The sequence below is a fragment of the Dama dama genome, chromosome 5 (genome assembly GCF_033118175.1).
Source record: "Dama dama isolate Ldn47 chromosome 5, ASM3311817v1, whole genome shotgun sequence".
Lineage (NCBI taxonomy): Eukaryota > Metazoa > Chordata > Mammalia > Artiodactyla > Cervidae > Dama > Dama dama.
In genome coordinates, this window is record NC_083685.1 from 99232425 (window position 1) to 99252200 (window position 19776).

The following is a 19776-nucleotide window of genomic DNA, read 5'->3' on the forward strand; positions in this document are numbered from 1 at the left end:
TATCTGAGTTATTTTTAACTGCTGGGGAGCTGGTGGTCTATCTTGCAGTGAGTTGATTTTCCTCCTTTCCTACTCAGGGCCAGGAGGGTCCACTTTCACATCTCTTTCTTTATGGTTTATACAATAGACCTGGCAAGAATCTGAGAACCACCCCACGGAGGAAGAACAGACAGCGATAATAAACATAGCTGAGCCGGAGATCTGAGTTGCCAGGAGAATTTATTTCTCAGGACACCTTCCCTCTGCTCTCCCAAGATGTCCCATGGCAACAGGCATCGGGAGGGGCTCATTCTTCCATCTTCTGGGGGAGAAAAAGAATCGTACACAGGAAATGAGTCAGGAAATGAGTCAAAGCAAAGGTGAGGCCGGGCCTCGTGTTCAAGTGGGGCAACTGGAGAGGCTGGAGTCTCAGAAAAACATTAAGATGTGGCTTTGTCTCCCTTTGTATATTGTAAAAGCAAACCAGTCGAGCCCCTGGAGATGGGGCGAATCCCCCCAAAAGCAGGGACTTCTTGGACACCGCCTTTTGCAACAGGGAGGGAAGAGCAGGGATAGTAGGGCGCCTGGCTCCTGGCTGGCCCCTCACTGCTCCTGTGAGCCTGGAACCCCCGGGGACCTGGCTAAAGCAGTCCCTCAGTGAAGGCATGGCCGGCAACCAGGAGGGACACTGACAAGCGCGCTCTGAGCTCTGCGGCTGCCGCTTGGTCCTGAGTCTCAGGGTGTCTGGAGCGGGAAGTCTGCTCTCACCTGGGCTCCCACATCTCGGCTCTTGGCCCGCAGCTTGTTGACCTGGGACTCGGCGATGTCGGCGCGTTCCTCAGCCTCCTCCAGCTCGTGCTGGACCCTTCGGCATCTGGACAGCTGAGTGTTGGCCTGCTCCTCCTGAAGGGAAGGCCGAGGGGGCAGGAGGCTGAGGAAGTCCCTCCCTCTGGCTCTGAGGCCCTGGGTCCCTGACGGCCTCTGTGGGAACTGGGGAACCAGGAGAGCTTGGGCCCCAATTCCCTGAGGTCAGAGGAGGGAGAGCGAAGCTCTCCAGCAGTGAGGGCAATGCCCCCGGCTCCTGACCATGTGCACCGCCCAGTCACCTGGGCGGTCCGCTGCCCCCAGGACAGGGCTTCCTGGGCTTCCCCGGTGGATCAGATGATAAAGAATCTGCCTGCAATGCAGGAGACCCAGGCTCAATCCCTGGGTGGGGAAGATACCCTAGAGAAGGGAATGGCAACTCACTCCAGTATTGTTGCCTGGAGAATCCCATGGACAGAGGAGCCTAGCGGGCTACAGTCTGTGGGACTGCAGAGTCAGACATGACTGAGTGACTAACACGTCACTTTGCCCCTAGGATGCTTGCCTGTTCCCCTGTGCCCCTCCTCTATGCCGTCTCCACCCCTCAGAGCTCTTAGAGGAAACTAAGTCTGCCAAGGCACATGGAGGTGTCAGAGACCCATGGTCCATGCCCCCTGCCCCTTGCCTGCTCCCAATGCCATCTGCCCATGGCCAGGCTGGGTCTGGTTGAGGACCATCCAAGGGTTTCTAATGAAGGTGGCCTGCTGGGCCCTGGCTAGTCCTGCTGCAGCTGTGCTAATCCTCCCCCATTTAACCAGTCCAGACCTGCTTCCCAGAGGTCAGGACGGAAGCCCCAGCCTCTTGAACAGGGCGGACAAAGGGCAGGGAGAGAAGCCTCATATTCAATCATTTATCTGGAGCAGGCTCCCCCAGATTTTGTCTCTCAGAATGCAAGTCCTATGAGATGCTCTGTTTACAAAAAAGAGATGCCACGTCCCATCAAGGGTGAGAAATGCTGCAACTCAGAACATCTCTTCCACTATGAGGTCCATCCCACGTTACCTGCAAAATCTGAGAAACCCTTGAAGTAAAGCAACCCTCCAACTTTGTGGAACCCAGAGTTTCCTAAAGGATTTCTCATCTATCAAAGAAAAAACTCCACCCCTTTCCTCCCTGCCACCCCAGCTTCCTGCTATTAAAGTCCTTCAGACCTAGGGTCCCCAGAAGGTATTTGGGAAGTTCTCATTCAGCCCAAACCATTTCCTCTCTGTTGGTTCCACTGTTTGTTCAAGAGTAGATCCAAAAGCATGAACTGGGGAGTGGGAGTTAGGGAGGCCGAGGAAGGATGGAGGTGGTGGGGGCCAGGGCCAGGGGTAAGATGGGATGACATGAATTAAGACCAGGTATTTGAGGTCAGCTCACAGGGACAGGGAGTTCTGAGTGAGTCAGGGTGGGTGGGATAAAGCCAGGTGGGTCGAGGCAGAGTGGAGGGATGGAGGGGTATGGGCCAGGACTGGTGGTGCCTGGGGGAGGGGGAGGAGAATAGGGAGAAGGGGAGGAGAATGCGGGAGGGAGAGGAGAATAGAGGAGGGAGAGGGCAGGCTTCCTGAGCTCGTGTTTGTAGCCTGCAAATGAAAACGCAGACCTCAGCTGCCATGGACCCTATGGACCAGGATGGACCCCATACTTACAGCCTCCTCCGCCTGCCTCTTGTAAGCCTTCACTTTGGCCTGCAGCTTGTCCACCAAGTCCTGGAGCCTGAGGATGTTCTTGCGGTCCTCCTCTGCCTGCAAACACAGGGTCCATGCCAGACCCATTCTCTGCTGCATCTGCAGGTGGGATCCAGGGGGCGCCCACTGGGGTTTCAGGAGAGTCACTGCCTACCTGGTAAGTCATCTCCTTGACCTTTCGCTCGTATCTGTGGGCGCCCTTCAGAGCCTCGGCCCCCCTCTTCTGCTCAGCATCCAGCTCGCTTTCTAACTCCCGTACCTGCACCCAGAAGAGAGCACAGGGGTCAGGCCACATCTCCCAGGCCTTTCTCACCACTCGTGTGCTGGTTGTTTTTAGGGTGAACTCAAGATCCTCTAAGTTTATTTTTGCAAAGCTGTCTCCTCAGGCTCAGAACACATTTTATTCTCAAGGCCGCTGCTAGTCCATGCTGTGGCTTTGTACAAATGGCGAGATGCCTTCTTTGGGCAGAAGCAGCCCCAGGTGCAGGTGGCTTGGCTACTGGACGGAGCTTTGCAAAAGATGCCCCCTTCCTCGGGGGCTATGCAGCTGGGTGAGGGCTATCATGTGGGCCTGGATTCCTGATTGAGGAAGGCAGTGGCAGGGGTCACAGAGAGACAGTGGGCCAGGGAGAATCGAAGGTGTGTTTAAGCCCCAGGTCCAGCTGATGAATCCAGAGCAGGTCAGTTGTCATCACTGAGTAGAAACTCAAATGAGTTTCTACTTAGCTATTTATTTAAAAAAAATTTTTGGCTGTACTGCATGACCTGTGGGATCTTAGTTCCCCAATCAAAGATTGAATGCATGGCCCTTGCATTGGAAGTGTGGAGTCCTAACCACTGGACTGCTAGGGAAATTGTTGAATTTCTGTGTATTTAGAATAGAGATAATTCCTGCCAACTTATCTCGAATGTGGGGATCAAATGAGACAAAGTCTATGAAAGTATCTTTTGATGGTATGATCGATTTCATAGCTGTGTCTGCCTTTCCTGAAGCTGTGAGGGAGTTGTGTAGCCACTGAGAATGCAGGTCACCGCTTGTGGCCTGATTCCTCAATCCAGAGGGGTTCCCGTGGTGGCGGTGGCAGCCAATCCCTGGGAATCCCAGTGGCCATAGAGAGGGCAGCCCTGGGCCTGCAGGCTCCCCGAGTCAACCTCGAAATCCACCTGTGAAACCGGCAACTCTGAACACTGGAAAAGACCCGCCCCGGGAAGCTGTCTCCCATCAGGTTCTAGAAAACATTTGCTTCTATAGGAATTCCCTCTGGGCTGCTATAAGGCTCATGGAGCTGAGTAACTGGGCAGCATTGGATTGGAGGCCAGGCCAGGTGCCTTACCACACCCTGGGGAGGCTCGTAGAGGGTTCCCTGCCAATCCAGAATCAAAGAACCAGGGAGGGTGGCATGGGATCTAATTCCTCCCACCAGGGAGGGGTCCATGGGAAGGCCAAGCCCAAGTTTGTTTTAATAGAAGAGGAGTGGGAATAATAAAAATAAGCATTTCAAGAATTCTGGAGGGGTGGGGGGAGCTCTAACTTCCCTGGTGTTTACTTTTGTTACTCGTGTGTCTGTGGCCTTGTAGTTTTTAACTAAAAAATGGCTTCACATTTAAAGTGTACAAGTGTAGTGACCACATCTTTGGGAGGCTGGCATCAAGAATGCGTTTGGGTCTTTCCTGTGGGAGAAGTGGTTTCCTTCTCTTCACCGCCTCTTCATCTTGTCAGCCTCTTTCATGTCCCTTCTCTCGAGGACAACAGAGACAGTTTCACATCCTTCTCCAAGCCCTCCTCCAGACTGCCAACAGGTAATGCAGCCCGGTTTAAAAAGCAAATAAAATGAACCATCTCAGTTCGAAAGGGAAAAGCAAAGGGTACAGGAAACAAAGGGAATCATCAGGAAAGAAACTGAAAACTACAAAATATGCTCCCAGATCAAGAAAAGCAGGATTGGGCCTGCAGGCTCAATTGCAAGTTGGTGGAGAGTTAGCTTGGGGGAAGCGCCAATCGCCCTGCATTTTGGATGGAGTGAGAAAGACACCAGAATCGCAAGTTGTATTTTGACAGTCGGAAATCCAGGAAGGGAATGAGACCTGGGAATGGAAGACAAAGCAGCAGATTTTACGTAGGATGGGCCGTTGTTTATAAAAGTGCTTATTACTGTTTAGTCACCAAATAATGTCCAACTCTTTGCGACCCCATGGACTGTAGTCTGCCAGGCTCCTCAGTCCATGGGGTTCTCCAGGCAAGAATACTGGAGTGGGTTGCCATTTCCTTCTCCAGGGGATCTTCCCAACCCAGGGATTGAATCTGAGTCTCCTGCACTGGCAGGTGGATTCTTTACCACTGAGCAACCAGAGAAGCCCCTTATCAAAGTGCAGCTTGATGAATTACACCCAAGTGTATAACCTTATGGCTGCAAAGTATGTTTCCCCCACCCCCAGTTATATAGATCTGAATCTAAATAAAGATAGAATGAGAACATGTGATATGTCATTACACTGTGAGTATTGAGGGATACCCTTTCTGAAGTGGGTCTGTATATGTCTTGGGGTGTAGGGACCAGAGAGGGAGGAGTTGGGGGGACATCTGGCTCACAGGGAGTTTCACACGTGGTCCTCAAACTGCCCCTGCAGTTGACTCAGTGCCCACTTCCCCGACACCTAAGTTTCGGGACTATGGTTCTGCCAGAGGCAGCCGAACCTCTGTCACTCTGGGAAGGACAGTCCCCTCTGGCCACCCTACCCGGTTCTCCAGCTTCTGGATCTGCTTCTTCCCACCCTTCAGGGCCAGCTGCTCAGCCTCATCCAGGCGGTGCTGCAGGTCCTTCACCGTCTGCTCCAGGTTCTTCTTCATCCGCTCCAGGTGGGCACTGGTGTCCTGCTCCTTCTTCAGCTCCTCAGCCATCATGGCCGCCTGGTTAAGTTCACAGGAAGCGTCTGTGGGCCACCCGCCCTCCTCCCCGGGCACACAGAGGATTCTGCGAGGCTGGTTCTGGGCGAGCTGCTCTCCTCCCTCCCTCAGCTCCCCTCCCACTTTGCCTCTGCTGAGCCTCCCATCTCCTCCATCTCTCCAGGAAACCATTGACTGACTGCAGGGCTGAGGAGAGGAGACCTACTCGCCAGGCCCTGGCTTAGAAGCCCCTTTCTTATCTCCAGACAGCATCCCTGAGAGGAAAGAACAGAGCTCACATCTGTGATGGCTTTCTTGGCCTTCTCCTCCGCATTTTTGGACTCCTGGATAGAGTTCTCCACCTCTGCCTGGCATTGAGCTATGTCAGCTTCCAGTTTTTTCTTGGTATTTATCAGGCTCGTGTTCTACAAGAAAAATTAGATACCAGAAGTTCAGGCTACATATGGACACTTACAGTGATTGGAAGGGAGAGAGCTGGGTGGGGAAGGAAGTCTAATGTTGAGGCTATTCCGGTTCTTATTTTTCATGAGGGTGAAAAATATTTAAAAAGACTCTCATTCTTGATCAGACGGAAAGTCCCAAATCAGATTCAAGAAGTGTTGGTAAAAGAACTGAATAAACAATGAAGGTAGGTTTTCAAATATTTGAGGAAGGATAGATTATTTAATTAATGGTGTTGGAACAAGGAAATGGTTGATTTCACTATATGAAATGAAAAATAATTCCGATGATCCAAACATTATACATAGGGTTGTAAATGTGATGACAAATGAGAAAGCATTTGCAGTGTGCATTGCTAAAAAAAATTTCCTTCCTTAATGTGTAAATAAGATAAACCATTAAGAAAAAAGGGCAAAAGTACAAATAGCTAAGACACATCAGACGAAATACAAATAACCCACAAATATGACAAAATGTTCTACCTCATTAGTAATCAAAGAAATATGAAATTTTAAAGTGAGGCATTTTCAACCATAAACATTAGTGAAGGTTAAAACAAATAATAACTAAGCACTCTCACATATTTTCCCAATGGGAATAAAAATTGGGACAACTTTGTTAAAGAGTAATTTATAGCATATAAATCCTTTTACTGTTTTGACCATGAAATTGGGCTTCCAGGAGTTTATTTACTTCTAGGAATATTAAGGAAATAGTAATCATGGATGTATATGAAGAAGGTTGTCATAGCAATCTTCTAATCATAAAAATTTTTATTGAGAGCAATCTAAAAATACCAAACCATAGAAGACTGATTATATAAAAGTGTCATAATACACAACTAAAATAGACTACTTTTCTGCCATTAAAAAAAAATCATAGAAAATTATTTTAAAATATAGAAATGTGCTTATGACATTGTTAAATGAAAAAAAGTTGCAAAAGGATTGATGACATTTACCAAAAAAAAAATCATATTTATGTATAGAAACAAGAGTCTAGAATAAAAGATCCCCAAATGCTAACAATATGGTTGGTATTTTTCTGTTTTTTGGCTTGTATTCTCTGTTTTCAAAGCAAGAAATTTTTTTTTGGAATTCCCTGATGGTCCCTGATGGTCCAATGATTAGGGCTTCGAGCTTCCACTGTAGGGGGCAAGGGTTTCATCCCTGCTTGGGGCCCCCTGATGGCTCAACTGGTAAAGAATCTGCCTGCCATGTGTGAGACCTGGTTCCATCCCTGGGTTGGGAAGATCCACTGGAGAAGGGAACGGCTACCCACTCTGGTATTCTGGCCTGGAGAATTCCATGGACTGCATAGTCCATTGGGTGGCAAACAGTCAGACACAACTGAGCGACTTTCACTTTCACTTTCTTGGGGAACTAAGAACCCACATGCCATGTGGTATGGACAAAAATAAATAAATAAAACAAGGAATTTTGTAACTTTCTTAAAAATAATTATTTCAAAAGACGATCCTAGTTATCTAAGTGTGTGTAAGTGTTAGTTGCTCAGTCATGTCCGACTGTTTGTAATCCCATGAACTGTAGCCCACCAGGCTCCTGTGTCTGTTGAATTCTCCAAGCAAGAATACTGGAGTGGGTTGCCATTCCCTCCTCCGGGGGATCTTCCTGACCGAAGGATCGAACCCAGGTCTCCTGCATTGCAGGCAGATATTTTACTGTCTGAGCCACACGGAAGCCCTAATTATCTAAGCTTGCAGCTTAAATGTTACTGCATCTGTGCAGCCTTCTCCAGCCCCTTTATGCAATAATTTGTCCTTCTTTATCTTTGGATAAAAGAAAGCTCAGCCATCTTCCATCTAGAGGCAATGTTATCCCAAGAACTAAGCCTTATGAAAGTTGGTCTTGACCACTAGCCTGGGAGGAGCGGTGGGAACTCCATTCCACAGAGCCTGGATCCCTCCTGACCCCCAGGGTGGACCCTGAGTGCAGCGAGAATGGACTCACTTGGGAGTGAAGAAGCTGCACGCGGTCACTGGCGTCCAGCAGCTCCTGCTCCGACAGCTTGCGGGTCCGCTCCGTCTGCTCCAAGGCCACCTTCATCTCCTCTAGCTCCTCCTGCAAGAGGCTGTTCCTGCGCTCCACCATGGCCAGCTGTTCCTTGAGGTCCTCGTTGCTCCTCAGGGCATCATCCAGGTGCAGCTGGGAGTCCTTCACGGGAAGCCACAGGTGAGACGGGAGCCCAGGGCAGGCTGAGGTCCCGCCAGGTCCCCCATGGGCCGCCCACTCACCTTGAGCTGGCCCTGGACTGAGCGCAGGTGTTTCTGGGTCTCAGCCACCTGGCGGTTGGAGTGGCCCAGCTGAATCTCCATCTCATTGAGGTCTCCCTCCATCTTCTTCTTCAGCCTCAGAGCATCATTCCTGCTCCGGATCTCAGCATCCAGTATGCTCTGCGTGGCCTCTGCTGCCCGCTGACTGTTTCTTTTCAGCTGCTCGATTTCTTCATCCTTCTCAGTGAGCCTGCGATCGAGTTCAGATTTCACTTGGTTCAGCTCTAGCTGGACACGCAAAATCTTGCTCTCTTCATGCTCCAAGGAACCCTGATAAAAGCAAAGGAGAGATTGGGAGTTCTGGGGCAGCCACCTTCTGGAATGAGGTTTTTCATCCCCATCGTGATAAAATGGGTGCTATTAGGCTCGTTTTACAAGTGACTAGAACAATGCTCAAAGAGGTCAAACGGTTCGCTCCCAAATTGTAACTAGTGCTGAAACTGGAACTGAAACTTTGTTATGAACAAACAGCCTTATGTCTTGAGGACAGAGCATCACTTTGAATTAGTAAAAATTTGATAACTGTGTCTTTGTAAAAAAATAGTGACCATAAATCAGGAGCCTACCTCGTCTCTAAAAAGACAGAGAAAGAGAAATTGCTCTCCTGTTACCCTGAGTAATGGAAATTTCCCTAGGAACGTCTCAACCATCTGGCCTGCACTGGCCACCGTGGATGATTAAATCAGGACGTTGCACTCTATGGGCCACATGGAATTCCCAGTGGCCAAATATCACTGTACATATCTCTTTGCTGAAGCTAAGGCATTCCGAGCTGGCTTTCAGGATGTTTGGTGATGGAGTTCTTGCTTTCTGAGATGTTGAGGACATAAAGAACAGGTTTATTTATTCAAGAGGGAAAATATTATACAAGGACATGGAGGAGATGAAGCTGCAGGACACGGCTGCCCTCCCCAGCCCCACCGTGGGGTGGGGGCAGCTGATTGTTCTTTCCAGCAAAGCTCCAGTGCCTCCTGGCAGGAAGGGCGCCTGGGGAGCATGGTCTAGCCCCCCTTCCACAGTGCTCTGTGCTTCTCCATCACATCCCAGGCACTTACCTCCACCTCTTCTAGGGCAGCCTGGAGGTCTGACTTTTCTTGCTCCACCTGCTTCTTGGTCTTCTCCACTTCCTGAAGATTCTTGTTTGTTTCCGCAATCTGCATGGTTAAGTCGGAAATCTCTTCTGCAAAGGACAGGCTTGATTTAGGCTATTTCCGCAGGTTCTGTTTGATCACACAGGATCAAATTTTGCCAGGGAACTGAGGGACTGGCAATTCATTCATGACATTCACACAGGAGAGAACAAATACAGTGTAGCCTTTCGGGGGAGGTGTCGGTAAGACACAGGTGTGTGGCCTCACCTGGAGGGGCAGAGGGAGGAACAGCAGAACGCTGTTTGACCCTGCACCTTCACACGGTCTACAAAGTGGTCATGGAGAGGACCAGGGAGGAAATCATGGAGAGTATGCATAGAATCAGAGCCTTGGAAATAGAAGGGGCTTTCGGGGGCATTGGGTCTGGTCTGATTTTGTAGATCAGGAGTCTGAGACCCTAAGGGATTTAGTGTCAGACCCAAGGACACAAAGCCACATAGAGACAGAATCCACGAAAGATCTGTTTTCTAGCAGTGTAGGGAGCTTGGCAGCCCATGAGCCCTCTGTTCTTGAGAACGAGGCTTGGCTGTCACTATGCCTTCCATTGGGGGAGTTTGGGTCTTGGGGTCACTGAGTAGATGTGAGGATTTTGTGGGGCAGTGAGAAGGAGGAGGCTGTGGCTAAGTGGGGGAGAGATGGCTGGAAGAGAAGGGGGACTGTCATAGCCCTGTGAGTGGGGGAGAGAGTGGGGGCTCTCTTACCCCTGCAATGGGCAGTGCTCACCTTGCAGATTTTTATTCTCCCGTCTCATTGTCTCTAACTGATCTACCACTTCCTCGTAGGCGTTGCGCATTTTGAAGACTTCAGTACTATGAGACCTGGACTCTTTCTGAGCCGCTTCCAACTCAGCTTGACTCTCATCCAATTTTTGTTTCCACTCTGAGAAGACCTAGGAGGTGACAGAGGGACCTGTGAGGAGCTGAGAAGGCCAGGAACTGAGTCATGTTAACAGTGAGTCATGTCAGCAATGCCAAAGTGGGACCCTCCCATCTTTAGAGACCAAAGAAACAGGGGGACTCCCCAAACTCAGGGGTTCCAAACTCTGATATCTCTACAGAGATCTGCTGTATTCTGAAAGATATGCTGGTCTCAAAGTAATCTGAATTAACTTTGATGAAAAATAAAATTCCTTTCAGAGGCACTGTCACAAAATCCAGAGACAGTGCAAAGCCCCAGACCCTCCACTCTGGACTTGATGCTCTGCGCACCTCCCCCCTCCCCCAAGGTATGTGCGTTCACATGTCTCTTGCATCGAGAGATGAGGAAGGACCTTATCGAAGTTCCTCTGCTTCTTGTCCAGGCAGGCACAGGCGGTGTTGGCCCGCTGCAAGTCCAGCATCAGGTCGTCCACCTCTCCCTGGAGCCTCTGCTTGGTTTTCTCCAAGGATGCACACTTGGAGCTCACGGCCTCTGTGTTCTCCTCTGCTTCCTGGAGCCTCTGGGCCAGTTTTTTCCTAAGAGGATCAGACCTACTGTTGCTGGGAAGAGTGGACTCTTTCAGAAGTAACTGTCAGATCAGGAGGGAGTGGAGCCATTTATAAAGGACTGGACTTTGACAAGACCAAGGCCTAGAGTTTGATGATTGGATAGGATCTAAGTATCACCTGAAGAATCCCAAAATGTTTGGTGGCAAAGCAGTCACCTAGGAGGTGCCAAGGGGACCAGGTGGAATGAATGGATAGGACCCAGGGGGAAGGTCATGGAGACCGGGTCTGTGTGCTTAAGAAAACTCGAAGGCCTAGGGAGGAAGACAGGGCCTGTCCCCTGTCTCTTCCTTGTGTCTTAAGGCCGTCTCTCCTACCGTAACCTGGGAGCCCCTACTTGGCCTCCTCCAGCTCCTCCGTGCGCTGGATGGCGTCCGTCTCGTACTTGGTCCTCCACTGGGCCACCTCGCTGTTGGCCTTGGACAGCGCCCTCTGCAGCTCGGCCTTGCCCTCTTGCTCCTCCTCGTACTGTTCCCGTAGCAGGTCACAGTCGTGGCGGGCTGACTGCAGGGCGTGGGCCAGGGCGTTCTTGGCCTGCGGAATCACCGTGATGACAAATTGCAGAACCGTTTGGTCATTTTCCAGGGTAAGCAATTTTGTTTCAACCAGTGTTTCCCAACTTCAATCATTCACTTGCTGCCTTCACAAACTTAGCTGGAGCAGCACAGCTCCTGTTTTATTTACTTCACTTTTTAAAAAAGCAGACTATTAGGTTTAAGTGGAAAGTCATTAACACTTGCCATAAACAGAAGGTAATGGAATAAATGCAGTGGGAGGTAAGACAATGTTACCACCTTCTAGCTAAGTAATTTGCATCTGTGACCCTGTGTCCTAGTCCTACTCTCTTGTGTTTTGATGAGGAGGATGCACCAGTGTTAGAGAGATGGTGTCCAAATTGAGGGGCTTCCCTGGTGGTTCAGTGGTAAAGAACCCGCCTGCCAATGCAGGAGCCTTGGGTTTGATCCCTGAGTTGGGAAGATCCCCTGGAAGAGGAAATGGCAGCCCCCTCCAGTATTCTTGCCTGGGAAATTCCATGGACTAGGCAGCCTGGCGGGGTCACATGGGGTTACGAAGTAGTCGGACACGACTCAGTGACTAAACAACAGCATCCAAATTGAGACCTTTTCCTTATTTAATCGGAATAATTGGAGGAGAATCAGAAAGGGATTAATCTTCTCACTACTTAATGCAGTGTTTCGGAATACCGTGACCATGAAAACCCCACAAGTATATTCTGGTGTCATCAGGGGCTTGTGTCCCCACCCGAGAATTCTGAAGTGAGCTGTGTGGTTTCCACGGCTCTGCCACCTCTTCCCAAGCAGAAGGGGGACATGTCTGAGGCCTCCGTCACTCACTTCCACCTGGTCGGGAGGACATTGGAGCTCTCATCATAATGGTCACAGAACACTTTCTGGTTGGCCCAGTGCAGTAACTCATATATTTGCATGCTTTTAAAGGCACAAATTGGAGAAAGAGATGGCAACCACTCCAGTATTCTTGCCAGGAGAACCCCATGGACAGTGGAGCCTGATGGACTACAGTCCGTGGGTTCACAGAGAGTAGGACACAACTTAGCGGCTGAACAACAACAACAAAGACACAAATAAACAACAAACTTTTCCCAGGAAGGAAAGCTTAGCTCTTTCTGTATCCTGGCCGAAGGACAGCCTTGCTCCTGGAAGGGACCTTCTCAGGCTCTGATTCTCTCCACTCCCTCTGCCCCGCAAGTCCCCCAGGGACCCCAACCATATACTAGAAAGATGGGAGACAAATACAGCACTTTTCTTGTTTTTTAGGAGAGGCGGATGGAGTTTGCTGGAATTCCAGAAAAGTGCCCTGTAAGTTTTAGCTGGCACATGGCAACCTCAGAACTACATATATGCAGTTTTGGGGACTCTTGGTTTTCTGTTTTAGTTTTCAAACACGCATCGACAACATTTACTAAGCACCTACTGTGTGCACTGTTCTACTGTGTGCTGTAACTAATGCTAACTACTACAGTGGGGAAAAATAATTTTTGCCCTCTAGGAGTTGACAGATTAGTTGGGGGATGTGAATTATAAATATCTTGATATTGATTTCAAGAACATGATGATGGTGTTTGTGTTTATGCAAATGTCCCAAGGGCGCCCCAAAACCACCCAACCTTTTGGAGGAGGGGGGTTCTTAAATGTGGGTGCTGTAGCTGGTGATACACAAAGAGTGATGGAGGAAAGGAGGGCATTTCAAGGGGGTGGAATGATTGCTGGGCAGAGTGGGAAGATGCACAGAGGCAGAGATGGCCCAGCTAGTACAGTGGTGGGGGAGGGGAGTTTATCAGCCCCTCCACTGGGGAACAGAGAGGCTCCGAGGATGGAGCACCCTGATAGAGTTTTCTAGCTCTGAAGAAGAAGATCCAATGCCAAGGTTCTGGAACCTCCAAGAACATGTTCCTGTCCTACTACAAGGAAGAGAGGAGCAGCATCAGACTTCATGACACAGCACTGCCCTCAACCAGCTCCATGGCCTCTCAGGTCCTACCCGACTCTACCTTTCTAGATGGAGGCATCCATCCTTACCTTGGTTTCTTCCTCCAGCTGCCTCTTAAGATCCTCCAGCTGCTGGGTGAGGACCTGCTTGCCTTTGGTTAGCTGTGAGATCAGAGCGGCCTTCTCTTCCACTTGGTGGCTCAGCTCCCCTGGCAAACAGATGTGGGCCCACGTCAGGGTTTGGACCACCCTCTCCCATGGTGCAGTGGGACCCCGGGACCCTGCCCATCCTCACCATTTTGGGTCTGCAGCCTCGCCTTCTGCATGTTCAGGTCATGGATTAACTGTGTCTGTTGGTCATCCTTGGCCTTGATCTCATTAAACTGGTCTTCCACAGTCCGGCACATCCTTTCCACATTACTCTTGGGGAAAAAAAAAAAAGCCAACATGAACGGGAAAAATGGATCCTGGGTTCCCAGTATCAAATCATTTGATAGTTTAGCTTCAAAGTGGGGTTGCCACTTTGAAGAATCTGCCTTGCAATGGAAGGGACTCAGGTTTGATCCCTGGTTGGGGAACTAAGCTCTTACATGCTGTGGGGAAATTAAGCCCATGTGCTGCAACTGGAGTCTGAGCATCACAACAAGACTTTGTGCGTCACAGCTAAGACTCAACACAGTCAAATAAATAATAAGTGAATAAATAAATGGGCTTCCCAGGTGGCACTAGTAGTAAAGAACCCATCTACAGGAGACATAAGAGACCTGGGTTCGATGCCTGGGTTGGGAAGATCCCCTGGAGGAGGACATGGCAAGCCACTCCAGTATTCTTGCCTGAAGAATCCCATGGACAGAGGAGCCTGGCAGGCTATAGTCCAAAGGGTCACAAAGAGTCAGATGCAACTGAAGTGACTTAGCAGGCATGAATGCACAAATAAATAAAGAAGAAAACAGGAGATGAATTGGAAGCATTTGGGAAAGACTGGATGAATGATGAGATCTTGAGTTGTAGCAGATCTTTGGATCAGGGCTCTGGTGACCTGAATGAATTTGGGGAGCCAGGAGCAGATGGAAGTGGAGAGAGTGTTACAGTTCAGAACATGCAGTGAGTTGCAGGCATGGAACTGTACCCGCTCACCCGGAAGATGGATGCTGCCTCGCCTTTGCAGAGAGCAGAAGCATCAGGTACCTTTGACTTGGAGACGGTCTCGATGTTACTGGCCATGTCGTCGATCTCCATCTTCAGCTCACTCTTCTCCTTCTCCAGCTTCTGCTTAACCCTCTGCAGGTTGTCGATCTGCTCCCCCAGCTCGGCCACACTGTCCGCGTGCTTCTTCCGCAGTGTGGCTGCCGTGGCCTCGTGCTGCAGAGTGGCCTCCTCCAGGTCCCGGCGCAGTTTCTGGAACTCAGCCTCCCGCTTCTTGTTCATCTCGATCTGGACTGAAGTGGCCCCGCTGGCTTCTTCCAGTCGCTCGCTGATCTCCTCCAGTTCCCGGGAGAGGTCTGCGCGCTGCTTCTCGATCTTGCCTCTGAGCGTGTGTTCTGCTTCCACCTCCTCCTCCAGTTCTTCAGTGCGGGCCTGGAAGGGTCACTGGGTCAGGAAGATCATGGGGGGTTGGGCAACAGCCCCACTTTGGGGAGGACATGGTGGGGAGGAATGGGGGTGGGCTTCATTAAGTCAAGAATACATTATAACATTAAATCCTTGGAAGAAAACTTGGCCACAATCTAAGTGCCCATCAGTAGGGGAATGGTCAGATCAACCGTGATGGATCCCATGGTCCAGGAGACCACAAAGTAGTAAGATGTCCACTCATGTCTACCATGGACAGCTCTGCAGAATGCATTGCTACATGAAGAGAGTGACTTGCATAATGATAGTCTCTACATAATATTTTAAGTGTATATATTTTTTGTATATATATATATGTGTGTGTGTGTGTATATATATTTGGCCATGCTACACGGCTTGGATAATCTTAGTTCCCTGACCAGGCATCAAACATGGGCCCACAGCAGTAGAAGCACTGAGTTGTAACCACTGGACTGCTAGGGAAGTCCCCATATACATATATATTATGTAGAAGTTTATATATATATATATACATATTTATTTAATATTCTTTTTCCCTTTAGGAAGATCCCCTGGAGAAGGGCATGGTAATCCATTGCAGATCCATTCCAGTATTCTGCCTGGAGAATCCCATGGATATAGGAACCTGGCAGGCTACAGTCTATGGGGTTGCAAAGAGTTGACATGACTGAAGTGACTTAGCATGCATGCACGCATCTCCTATATATTTTTCTTTGTGTCTATGTACATAGATCCTTGTGTACAAAAGATCCAGAGGATGCATTGGATTTCTGAGAAGATGGAAGGACCCTGGACTTAGGGGTGGTGCTTAGAGCACCCTTATCAATAATATTTAGTCTATGGGTAATATTTTTAATTATCTTCAAGAAAATGTATTTATATGCAACTTAGACAATTTGAATATTAACTTCAAAAAAATGGAAGGAGATTCTCTCCAGCTCCAACAAGACTAAGACAAAAAAGCAGCAAAAGAGACTTGGGGATGAGACTTCCTCTGTGGTCCAATGGTTAAGAATGTGCCTTGCAATGCAGAGGGCTCAGGTTCAATCCCTGGTCTGGGAACTAAGATCCCACATGCTGTGGGGCAGCTAAGCCCACACGATGCAACACAAGATTTCATTTGCTGCAACTAACACCCAGTGCAGTCAAATATATAAATACTAACAAAAGAGAAACCTAGGGGAAAGAGCAAGGAGGTCCCTGATACAGGGATTTCCAGTTGAGGAAAGGTGTCCACACATTACCTGCAGTTCTTTAATCTTCTTTTGTAACTGCAGACTGTGAACTTGTTCGTCTTCAATTTTGGTCTGTAACTGACTGATATCAAACTCCTTCCTGCAAATAGATACATAAATATATTTAAATACCTGAATTATGAGCCCTTCAAAGGCAGAAGTTGGCTTTCAGGCTCAAACACAGAGGTGAACATAAAAGAGCTACTTCTTCAGTTTCTCTTCCACTTGCTGCTTGTCGTTTTCTAGGTCCATGATGGACTCCTGACACATCTTCAGGTCTCCTTCCAGCTTCCGCTTGGCTCGCTCCAGGTCAGCCCGTAGTTTCTTCTCCTGCTCTAAGCAGCCCTCCAGCTGAGAAGACATGGCGGGGGAGGGTTGAGATTTGCTGGGAACTGAGCTTGCCTCTTAGCCAAGGGCAGTGTCCCTGGGATCCTGCAGGCGTGAGCCCTGGCCTCTGCCCCAGGAGGGAGCATGGTCCCCTGCCTCCTCCCTCTTCTCTCCTCTGGCAAAGGCTGGATCCCCTCAGAGGCCTCCCAGTGCCTCTTTCAGTCGATGCCCATTTGGCCTATCCCATGCACCATGATGGAAACATGGTGCTGGGGGATGCATACTCTTACCCAGACAGAACAAATGGGGCATCTGTGGGAGGGCACTGCACCAGCTGTGCCTGTGAAGGTCTAGATTATATACTATCAATCTTTTCCCCTACCTGCACCATGCAGCTGTGGGGAGATTTAGGCAAAGAATGTGTGTGTTTGGGGGGACAGTGGCAGTGAGGGAAAGGAGTTGTTGGGGAGGAGGACACCCGCTTTGGCCTCAGGACAGTTGCAGCAATCTGGAAACATTCTAGCCACGATTGGGAGTGAAACCTTAAATCTTCAAACCTGGTTCTTATATCAAGAACAAAGTGTAACTTGGTGTGGGGGTAGGGAGGGGATGGATGGTAATTTTTCAGGCCACCAATGAAACTAATTTTTAACAAAGTTAGAACAGGATTGGAGCTGTTGGAACCCAAGGACCTACAAGTGGATGCTAATAATGATGGTGATAGTGATGCTGCTGCTGATGGTGATGATGCTGGTGATAATGATGGTGGTGATGGTGGTGGTGATGCTGATGGTGATGGTGGTGGTGATGATGCTGTTGGTGATGCTGATAGTGATGGTGATGGGATAATAGTGGTGATGATGGTGATGACGATGGTGATGATGGTGGTGATGATGGTGACAGTGACGATGATGGTGATGATGGTGTTGATGGTGATGATTGTGGTGATGGTGGTGGTGAGGATGATAGTGATGATGATGGTGGTGGTGATATTAGCAGCTAACATTTTACTGAACATGCTCTATGTGCTAAGCTTTCCATGAAAACTCTTGGAGATAAAGCTAATTGAATCCCCATTTCACAAGGCGGAAACTGAGGCTTCACAAGTTTAAGTGGCTCATTCAGCATTCCACATTTATTTGGAAGGGGCTGAGATTCTGACCCCAGAGTCAGAACCCTCAACCCCTGCATCCTGTGTAGACCTCATCTTGTCTTTTCTTCTGCAAGTCATCAATGTTAGGGGATAGTAATGAAATATCCTCACGTCATCTATTTGCTGCTCCAGCTTGGCGTTTATTTTGATCAGACCATTGACTTTGTCTTCTTCAACCTGAAGATCATCCAGTGTTTGCTGGTGGGCTTCCTGCAGAGATTTCTTCTCTCTGGTCAGTTTGGAAATGTTTTCTTCAAGCGCTGTCATTTCTTCTGAAAGATTCTTTACCTAAGAGAGTATCATCACCAGTTGAAACCAGTTCAAACAATTAAACCAGAAGCTCCCAGCAAAGGCTATTGATTCTTTTTTTTTCTTTGACTTTCTCTGTTTTGGTTACTGCTTCTTTGCCTCTCCAGCAGGTGCCCATGGTGTTGGCTGCATCATCCTGAAATTGGCAGCCTCTAGTGTTTTCAGTCCTCACTGGCCTATCACAGGGCCCTTTAGGATAATTTTTTTTTAAAGAGGACATCATATGGTACACAGAAGGACATTATCAATGCAAATATGCTGCCTCCAAAAAACAACACATCAACTTATACTCATCAGATTATACCCATGGGAATTTGTTTATTAGCTGGCCAGGGTTTAGAATGAGTCAGGAAGGGGAAGAGGAATAGGCAGGAGGTGCTATATAAGAAAATCCAGAATGGGAAGTCCCCTGTGTCAGGAAGCAGGGCAAGAGCACCAACCATGGAGCTTTAAAGCGTTAAATTGACTGTTTCCCACGTGCAACACTCATCCAGGTCAGAGGTTGTTAATTCCTGACCTGTGGGCCAAATCTGGCCACATAATAGTTTACAACTTTTGAATAAGTTGTAAACATTGGGGGAAAAATTGAGATTTCACCTGAAATCTGGATGTCTGATTTCTCAAGGAAAATCAGAAACTTTGGCCATGTGGTGTTCACATCCCCACCTGGCAACAATTGGCTGGCACTGGGTCCTGGCTGCCACCTGGGGGCAGGGCAAGTGCTCTCCAGTTTGCCAGTCCCCATCCCTGCCTATCACCTCCCTATCGACGCCCAGTTGTCCATTCGACACTGCCTTGAGTCATCTCTACCTCCCTGGGAACAAAGATGATGTGAATCATGGATTGTACTTTCCATGTATTTTTGTGAAGTATGTGTTATTTTGTGTGCATGTAATTTTAGTCTACATAAATGGTTTCATGCTGTATATTTCATTTTCTTCCTTTGTCCCCACACTCAGCACTAGGTCTTTTACATCCATCTCGTTGTCCCAGTGGCTGTGTGGTACACCCTGTTGTATGTCCTCCACATCTCACCTCTCCATCCCCCGAGATGGACCCTGATCCTGCCTCCAGCATCCATCCCCCCCCACCACAAGAAATGCTGCCATGAGCCTCCTCATACACGTCCCCTTGTGGACCTGGCAGAAGAACTCCTTGGTCTGTATACCCAGAAGCAGAATCACTGGGTTGAAGGATGCATGGATTCTTGACTCGGCTAAGAATTTCCAGATGGCTTTCCCATAGGCTGCATTAGTCTACATTTTACCAGTAATGCACGAGGGTCCCTGTACCTCTAACCTTCCTGCCAGTCCTTGGTGTGGTTCAGTTTTCTGTTTCCTTCACCACCTGCCTCCCTGATCATCTGCCTGGCTCTGTGGGCACGATTCTTGGCTTCCCTGTGCCAAGTGCTTCTCCTGAAGGATCTCTTGCTTTGTGGAGGAAGCGTTGGGGCTAGAAGCTTGTGGTGGGACCAGGCAGGTAGCAGGGGCAGGGGAAGAGCCCATGGGTTTAAGAACAGGGCGGAGGCAGATTCATTCACCTCCCACTTCCGGGCAATTCCTTCCCCACATGCCTCCTCCTGGGAGGAGGGGTGGGGATGCCCACCTTGTTCTCCGTGGCATGCTTCTCCTTCTCCACCTTGGTCAGGGTCAGCTCCAGGTCGTCAATGTCTCTTTTGAGGGAGGAGCATTTATCTTCCAGGTTCCTCTTCTTGGCAACCAGTTCAGAATTCATCTCCTCCTCCTCTTCCAGCCTCTCGTTCAGCTCCTTCACTTTGGCCTCCAGCTGAATCTTGCTTTTGATGAGTCCCTCACACCGCTCCTCGGCATCCATCAGGTTTTCTGTTTCCTTAAAAAACAAAAACAAAAACAAACCAAGCAGATCATTGTTTTTTCTAATTTATT

At 49.0% G+C, this 19776-nt stretch overlaps 1 protein-coding gene across 1 annotated transcript in view; it reads right to left on the bottom strand.

Annotated features, from left to right (window-relative positions):
* Nucleotides 1-240: 240 nt before the first annotated feature.
* MYH13 (myosin heavy chain 13) overlaps nucleotides 241-19776 on the bottom strand; it is a 47949-nt gene continuing 28413 nt past the window's right edge. Inside the window, exons 21-39 of the mRNA XM_061141075.1 lie at nucleotides 19478-19720; nucleotides 17675-17851; nucleotides 16289-16434; nucleotides 16093-16183; nucleotides 14444-14833; nucleotides 13551-13677; nucleotides 13346-13464; nucleotides 11125-11321; nucleotides 10574-10757; nucleotides 10027-10192; nucleotides 9208-9332; nucleotides 8114-8422; nucleotides 7830-8033; nucleotides 5697-5822; nucleotides 5251-5421; nucleotides 2668-2772; nucleotides 2475-2570; nucleotides 748-882; nucleotides 241-301 (exon numbers count right to left, since the gene is read on the bottom strand). Coding sequence (XP_060997058.1) covers nucleotides 287-301; nucleotides 748-882; nucleotides 2475-2570; nucleotides 2668-2772; nucleotides 5251-5421; nucleotides 5697-5822; nucleotides 7830-8033; nucleotides 8114-8422; nucleotides 9208-9332; nucleotides 10027-10192; nucleotides 10574-10757; nucleotides 11125-11321; nucleotides 13346-13464; nucleotides 13551-13677; nucleotides 14444-14833; nucleotides 16093-16183; nucleotides 16289-16434; nucleotides 17675-17851; nucleotides 19478-19720 — 3126 coding nt within the window. The 3' untranslated portion in view covers nucleotides 241-286. The remainder of the gene's footprint in view (nucleotides 302-747; nucleotides 883-2474; nucleotides 2571-2667; nucleotides 2773-5250; nucleotides 5422-5696; nucleotides 5823-7829; nucleotides 8034-8113; nucleotides 8423-9207; nucleotides 9333-10026; nucleotides 10193-10573; nucleotides 10758-11124; nucleotides 11322-13345; nucleotides 13465-13550; nucleotides 13678-14443; nucleotides 14834-16092; nucleotides 16184-16288; nucleotides 16435-17674; nucleotides 17852-19477; nucleotides 19721-19776) is intronic.